The 8231-nt window shown below is 37.9% G+C and overlaps 1 protein-coding gene across 3 annotated transcripts; it reads left to right on the top strand.

Annotated features, from left to right (window-relative positions):
* The first annotated feature begins 419 nt into the window (after positions 1-419).
* sncb (synuclein, beta) lies at positions 420-7158 on the top strand. Of its 3 annotated transcripts, XM_030766597.1 has the most exons (5): positions 420-540; positions 3059-3088; positions 4067-4185; positions 5954-6043; positions 7126-7158. In XM_030766597.1, exons 1-5 carry the CDS (start codon positions 420-422, stop codon positions 7156-7158), a joined length of 393 nt encoding a protein of 130 aa, XP_030622457.1. The 3 variants fall into 3 exon arrangements, with proteins under 3 accessions (XP_030622457.1, XP_030622459.1, XP_030622460.1); XM_030766599.1 differs by lacking the exon at positions 3059-3088; XM_030766600.1 differs by lacking the exon at positions 5954-6043.
* The last annotated feature ends 1073 nt before the right edge of the window (positions 7159-8231 follow it).

Genomic DNA, 8231 nt, shown 5'->3' with positions numbered 1-8231 from the left:
GCTTTTTCGTGACAGCAATATGTGATACTACCGGAATTAATAAGTTTATTTATTTAAATTAACAATGCACTGACTAATAATTGATGGACGAATGTACAGTTATTCATTTCAGGACATCATGTACTCTGTAGTATTTTACAGTGAAAGAGTACGTTCTATCTTTGTGAAAATATTAGGTGGAACAGCTCTTTTTAATTGATTTAGCCTATAAGCGTGAAGCGGGTTCTGCTTAAGGCGAATCAGGCGTTCCTTATTGTTTAGCTGACAGGCGAGTGTTGGGTTGAGCGTCCACTCGCACTCTTTTCATCTATATCCTTAGCTCCTGTGTTATCACCCCTCATACTGCTCAGTTCTTTCACGTTCTTCTAAGAAATGTAGAAACATTGCTTTATTGATTTCCTCAGAGCAAAGGGGCCAAGATGGATGTTTTAATGAAGGGGCTTTCTAAAGCTAAAGAAGGAATGGCAGTGGCCGCAGAGAAAACCAAGGAAGGCGTTGCAGTCGCGGCTGAAAAGACCAAGGAAGGCGTGATGTTCGTGGGTATGAGATGATGCTCTCAACACTCATCGGTGCATGCATGTCACGAATAAACCGTTCGTTCAGTCCGTGTGGGAGGTGACCATCAAAAAGCGCTGTACCAGTTCAGCAGTAGGGGGTAGCTACATCTATTCCAACAGCGCTCATAGAGCTGCGCTATAGGATAAGACACCAATGTGTATGTTCTTGATTGGTTAAAAGAGGGGTGGAGTAGTTTTCTGTTTTCACACATTTACTATGGTTCATTATATATCATGGTGCATCTCAGTACCACAAATGCAGCTTCAAATATGTGTTTTGGGCTTTGACTTAGTGTTTGGGATTCACAACTGAGTTATTTCCACCATTGCATTTTGTGAGTAAGGATTACAGTTAATAGAGTTTCAAGGAATTTGAATATTTGAGGTAAGATGTTGTTTTTTGTGAAGAATAACTCAGCCTCACTCACAGGTGTTAAGCCAACAGAATTAAAACTAAATCATGCTAGCTAAATCATGCTCTGTGACCTTGATTTTGCAGATTTTCATGTGCTATGGAATTTAGGACCTCCTCATCAATACATAAGGAGAAGAAAAAAATTGTGCGCTTGTTATATAGTATTCAAGAACAGTTTTGTTTTAGGGGTACGTTTCAGTTTCAGCTATATTTTTTTGGACTTTGCTGTCTGTGTATTCGATAGGAGTAAACATGTATTTTGGAACTTTTCCAATAAGATTCTGATACCCTGCCTAAACTGGAAGGGAGCCTTGCAGGCCAGATGTCACACAATTCCATGAGCTCATAGAAGATCGTATTCACACTGGTGATGACGCTTATTGTCCTCTTTACATTTTATGTTTTACATACACACAGGGACTCGTAAGCAACAGGGTTTTGGTTGTTTCGAATTAAATTAAATAGGCTGTTGTGCATCCATACATCAAATTCTACTGTAATCCCTTGTTTGTATGGAACAATGCCATATGTCTATAAGTGTAAGGAAAGGTGCTGATGAGTGGATATGTTGGCTGAATTCTTACATGGTGCTCTTTGTGAATTACAAAAAGCATTATTTTGGTGACAGCTGGGACGTTTTATCACAATCTGCCCATGTATACATTGTGCATCAGTAATGATACAGTAGAGCTAGGAGTCACTGATCTGACCTCAACACAAAAGGAAAAATTGCTTTAGCGACTGAATGTTGTGTACATTCACCTGTATTTCACTTACGAGTAAAGCAAAGTGGTCAGAGAAATTCACAGTAGCATCACATCGTTGTTCATTTTATGTGCCATCTATTTTTTTTTCTTTTTTGAGTAACAGACCATAGAAAAATAATGCATTTATGCCATGGGCTCTCCAAGGAGAGCAAGAGACCCTGGATAGCATACACTAGACTTCTTATCATCACAGATGCACATTACATATGTAGGGATAGGGCTACATAGTTCTCATTGCTGGTTAGGAGAGATTTCTTTTTACTGGTGTTCTTATAGGCAATTGCAGAGCAGAGTATAGCTGTGCTTTTTCAAAACGAATGTGGTGCCCTAGAAAGCTACGCTTCATTTGATGGGCTCTTGGTTTGGGTGGAGGAGGGGTATGCATGAGCTGATAGGTTTTCACTCCACCTTTGACAGCAGCTGCACACCGCCCACCCAGCTGAGCAGCCAAAGGAAGGGAAGATACCCGGTGGCTCCCCTGTTATTGACATAGCACACAGCACTTCCTTGCTATTTTCCTGTGCTGCCCTCTCCATATTATTAGAAATTGATTTCAGTAGGGGGGTTGGTTGCTTTCTGCCATTCAGACAGTTGCTTTGTACTTTAGGCCCTTATTTGCTTGAGATACAGCTTGAGCTTTTTTAGCAAGTAATTACTGTATTAGATCAATTGAAATTTCCATATTTTGTTTATAAGTGAGTAAGCACAAAGCAATTTAAAACGCTGCAGTGTAATTGTGCTTGTTGTGTCCTGGTAACACAGTGACTCTCCTCCTGAGGCTTTGAGGTGTTTTACGACTCAAGCAATGTCGATAAAGTACATCAGATTTAATGGATGGTGGGTTATGTGCGAGTTCCTCAAGTGAGAACAGCTGCTCTGGGGCTTTTGCTCAGAATTGCACAGTGTTAGACTTATCATACCTACAGGTAATTTACCTTTTTATGATTGCATTATATTCTGGGAGTTTTCAGTGGTCCAGAAATACAGTAAAAGCAACTATGTAGAGATTAGCTGGAAAATTCACAACATCTACAACAAATGCACACACCTGTTTCACAGGTTGAAATCCAGCAGGACTTTTAGCTTTTAGAACTGGACCAGGGCTTCATCATTACTCCATCAATGTTACATACACACAAAGAGAAAATGTGATGCACAGCCAGCGCCCGAAACATTCCAGGTCTGTCAGTGAAATGTTTGGATTGCAAGACATGAGAATGATGCTAGCCACAAGGTGTAATTTTATGTGAGAAGACTGCAGTTTCCCTGGGCGTTGTAAAGATGGTTACAGTTTCCGATACTTTCTTCTCTTTTTCCAGGCAGCAAGACCAAAGACAGTGTTGCAACAGGTAAGCTACCTCTCTAGGCTGGGAACTTGCGCAGTCCAAATCATTCTCATTTAAAATATTTTGTATGGCATGGACTCAAGTTGTGCTTAACATATCAAGCACATTTACAGTTTTGTATGTTTAGGTTTTGATTATCCAGTTTCATTTTCTGAAACGTGGCTTAAAATGCTCCTATTTTATGGATGCTGCGTAGTCTTGGATTTAACTCTGTTTAAACACTATGTGGATAAGACCATTATGGAGGGAGATGTGGAATGTTTTTTAATGTGAGATGACTGTTTTATAATTGAGGCTCGTTTTGGTTTTCAAATACCTTTCCCAAATGTTTTTTGGGTTCGAAAAAAAAAAACCATTTGGCTGACGGAGTAGTATGAATAAAATTTATGATAACGCTTATTTGTCAACACTTATGTACAACATCATGGGAGATCAGAGGGATTTATTTTGAATTTTATAAATGAAAAAGGGTTAAAGACAATTCAAAACAGATTGATAGATTCATACATTCTGCTTCTCTGAATGATGAATGTAATACATCTAAAAATATTGGAAATATATGTTTAATATAAAATCAATAGAAATCCATAAAAATATGCAGGAATGTCCATTTCAACTGAATATTGAATTACTGTGGAGGGGCATTTGAATGTTGTTTTGCAACTTTCAAGCAATGTAAAATGTGTCTTTGTTTTAAACCTGATAGTTGACTTAAGACATTTACTATCTTGTTGAATAAGAGTAAGAAAAAGTAATAGGCCCTATCAACCTCTATAAAGTAAAAATACATCTATACAGCAGTTTTCAGTGAGCAACAGTAAGATATGTCTCTGCTGCTTTTTTCACATGTTAGCAAGCCCCTGTAGTTGCACAAATCAAGAATAACTTAGTTTAACAGCAAGTCTTAAAGGCTGATCTGTTTTATCAGGGTTTTTTTTATTAGAATGGGATGGTGACAGGAAATGTGTTTTTTTTCTTTAGTGGCTGAGAAGACGAAGGAACAGGCTTCACAGCTCGGAGGTGCTGTTATATCTGGTGCTGGGAACATTGCTGCTGCTACTGGTCTGGTGAAGAAAGATGAGTTTCCCACTGACATGAATGTATGCTCCATTCTTCTTATTATTTTGTTTTAATCTAAGCTTTTATTGGGTAATGCTCATAGTTTAGAAATTCAAGAAGATAATGCAACACATTGTAAAACATATCTTTCTGGATATATTGTAGTGCAGTAACAGATTCTTAAGCACAGTTTAAATTAGTGCTTGTGGTCAAAATATTGGGTATTCACCAGTCATGGCTACCGTTCTCGCACAAACAAACAATGCAAAGAGGCCATAGTCATTCCAGCCTTACCCTAAGTATATTCCAACTCCTGCCTTCTTTACTGTTAAGACCATATCACATGCTGATTACAGCATATATGAATTAGGCGAAGGGCTATAAAATCATTAAAGTGGAAAGGCATCAGATATCTGTTCTCAGCTCTGTGTCCTGCTGACAGTATCTGTCCTATACAGGTGACAGGTAATGGTGCCTGCAGGTCCCTCAGAGAATATCAGCTCCAACCTCATTTTCAATTCTCTGTCTCTGTCTCTGTCTCTGTCTCTCTCTCTCTCTCTCTCTCTCTCTCTCTCTCCTTCTCTCTGTCCCTGTCTTGACCTTGTCCAATGTCGCCAGGCCCTGGGCTCAGTTAGCAAACACTGAACACTGAGGGTGCTGCATTCATCAGTCATCAAAGTCTGTGTTCTTTTAGGATTGTAGTGATTTTACCTCTGACCAGTGGGCTTTTTGTGTCAAGTACAGTGTGAGTCTTAGGAGCTCTTAAAGGATTTCTTTCACAGATTATCTAAGCCATGTTATGACCCTTTTTTCATTCAGTAATCTCATAAATGCGTTAAGAGGATATGAATGTACACATTGCATGTAGTACATACATTGCATTTAACATATATATTTATGAGATAAAAACTCATTCACCTCAATTTTGCTCAAGCCGTTAAAGCATGCATCTAAAACAAATTTCTAAAACTGTGTTTTTGAACTACAGAATTATTCTAAAATTGTACAAATTCTGAACTTCTGTACAAATTCTACTCTTTCTAAAATAGCATGTTGTGCCAAATGTATTTCTGTGAAACATATAGAGACCAGTCTGGAGCTGTATAGATCTTAAGATCACTGTCACAGTTTTACACAGTGTCCAATAGCAGCTCATAACAATGTCCAGAGGGACTGGTGTGTGTAGTAGGACAGTAAATGTTCCACTACACAGGATTAGCAGTAGCTGCAGTATGGCCTAATTGCCTGTGATTAGCTTAGTTTAAAAATAAACCATGTCTGCTGTGACCCACTAGCTCTATCCCCTAGAACAGGTAATGAGGAGCGACACAGACGGTGACTGTATTATTGGTGATTACGACTGAAATTTACAGTTGAGGGATTACAAAAAAGGGGCTGATACATATGTTTCATTGACAAATGTTATGTAAGAAATATTATATTGTCCCTGTTAAGCTAGTCTTTTGTGTAGCAATAATCAAATTCTCAACTCTTTTCAGAGGACCATATTAATTTTTTATTTTTGCCCAGAACACATGCACAAATCTTAATTTTTTCAATATTTTTATTTTCACCAAGAAGGCAATTGTAGCTAAAGGAAACGGTAGATATGACAGTGAAACCTTCATTGGGCTGGAGCTCCATTAGAGCCGTGTGATTCTGGCCTGGTTCCCATTAGCTGGTAGGGAAGTACTGTAGGACCACATATATAAGAGTACAGTTTTTTTTTACAAAACACAGTGTATCTGACTGTGTGTGTGACTCTGTGTGTGTGTGTGTGTGTGTGTGTGTGTGTGTGTCTGTCCTTAGCCTGAGGAGTTTGGTCAGGAAGCCACAGAGGAACCAATGGGCGAGCCCCTAATGGAACCAGAGGGTGAGACATATGATGAAACTCAGCAGGTAAGACAGAGAGCCTTCCTCAGGTCATCCTGCAGTGAATTCCAGTTTCATGTTTTAAGGTTTTTAGAATTAAATGCTAAATCTTAAGTGCCTCACAGAAAAATGTCAAAAATGTATAATTTTTTTTTAATCTATAACACTTGAATAAATGTGAAATCTTGCAAAAAGAAACAATTGGAAATATTTTGTCCTTTCTTTATTAGACGTTATTTTTCACATTCAATTACACGTAAATACTTGGCATTCATTTGATGTATTCATTTACTTAATAAAGTATTTTCGAATTAATAAAGCAATGAGGCTGCATGGTAATTGTCACAAGGCTGAATTCCCTGCTTGGGAATATGAATATAGACGCCTTGCTGTACCATTCCCTCTGCCTGCCTTTCACCCTCCCCCTCATTACCTCACACACATGCTGAGTCTGACTGCATGGGTGTGGTGATGATGTCACTGACCATGGTGCATTGTGGGTAGCATCACAGCTTTCCCTGCATTGCTGTAAACATGGATTCTCCCAGCATCTCACAATGTCGGCATCTCGCTGAGGTTGCTTGCTGATCTCAGGAACCTTGACATGCGGTTCATGAGAAACAGATATCTCTGACTGTGTAAACTGATATTAATTTATATGCTCTTGCTATAAAAATTGTGACTGATATCTACCAAATAACTTGTCAATGGTGAAATGAGGCTGTGACTGTTTTTGCTGTACAATGCTGAGCTGTATCTAAGAGCAATAGCTGCCCCCTGCTGGACATTTTGAGATACTTACTGAGTGAAAGAGAAAAAAGGAGAGGAAAATAGGAAGAGTTTAGAATATGTAAATTGTGAAATATAGTATGTTAGGTTCATGTCACCCTTTCTTCATGCAGTAGTTTACAGACAGCCTGTGACTGGTTTTTTTTTTTTTTTTTTTTTACTCATTTTCAAATCTTGAATGCTCTACAGAAGTAATTCACAACTTAGTGCACCTTTTTTCTATGCAGTGTTATCATGTCATATAACTAAACTGGATAAATGACCCTCGTTTTTTACAACTATGGGGACATAAAACTATTTTTTTATCCATTTTACAACAGGAGCAAACCCAAGACTATGAGCCAGAGGCATAAACGCGTCCATTCCAAGTCCATGTCCAACCAGCAGCACAATAACGTTTGTATCAATAAAAGGACAAATGCTGAACTCATCACAATAACTCCTGTTGCAAAAAAAAAAAAAAAGAAAAGAAAAAAAAAAGAAAAGAAAATGATTACTCCTGCTGAAAAAAATGTTCTTCCTCTCAGAAATATACTTTTAATATGATCTATTGTAAATGTCATGTTATGACTGTAGTGTGTTGGATGTAGTTCTCTCTGAGTACAAGGGCAGATCCGTCTCATTTCTTTGATTCCCTCCCAATGAAATGAGACCTAAGCCCCATTTGTGACTCTTTGTAATTTGTGTATCTGTATTTATATTTGTGTAATAGATGTTTATAATCTTCCAATAAGATATTGGGGGAGAAAAAAAATATCTTCTGGTAAATATGTATGGGAATAATAATATTCTATAGCTGTGTACAATGCCTGTTTGTGGGTTCTTTTTTTTTTCATTTAATATTGAAATTATTTATTTAATGTTTTTCAAGTAAGAGTTTTATACATTGTACCTTTATAGTTGCTTGTGATATCATTCCAGTGGATTTTTTTGTTAGAGATGGGCAACCTTTTTTGTGTATGTGTGCGTGTGTGTCTGTGTACTGGACATTTTAAAGTCAGCATAACGTGTCTTGAAATGTTAATGGATGTCAGATCAATGTGTGCTTTACTATGCTGGAAATGTCAATATAAAGGTTTATGTGTCATGCAAGACAAACAAATCCTCTGTAAATTAAAAAAAGAAAAAAGAAAAAAAAAAAACAGCAATTGGTTCATGACTCCTATCTAAAAAAAAAAGAGAGAGAAAGAAAGAAGGAGATCTTGCTATACTGCTTTAAAAAACATGATAGCCATTGAGCTGTAAGCCAGTCAACATATGCAGTCTCAAACAGGCCAAACGTTTTGGGAACTGTGCACTGTTAACTCATTCTTTCTTCACAGGGTGTCCGGTTCGGCCTCCCAGAATGAAAAGAGTCATTTTGCAAAATGCAGACATGAGCACAATATTCGTGATGGCCAGGATAGCCAGTCCCATAGCTGGAATA

This window comes from Chanos chanos, chromosome 2 (assembly GCF_902362185.1).
Source record: "Chanos chanos chromosome 2, fChaCha1.1, whole genome shotgun sequence".
In the NCBI taxonomy this organism is placed as follows: domain Eukaryota; kingdom Metazoa; phylum Chordata; class Actinopteri; order Gonorynchiformes; family Chanidae; genus Chanos; species Chanos chanos.
The sequence above is the reverse complement of the archived record's forward strand: the minus strand, read 5'-3'. Positions and strand labels throughout refer to the sequence as shown.

Coding starts and splice junctions, on each gene's coding strand:
- sncb (XM_030766597.1), top strand. CDS start 420: ATGGATGTTTTAATGAAGGGGCTTTCTAAAGCTAAAGAAGGAATGGCA. Junction 541..3,058: donor GGAAGGCGTGATGTTCGTGG/GTATGAGATGAT, acceptor CTCTTTTTCCAG/GCAGCAAGACCAAAGACAGT. Junction 3,089..4,066: donor CAAAGACAGTGTTGCAACAG/GTAAGCTACCTC, acceptor TTTTTTCTTTAG/TGGCTGAGAAGACGAAGGAA.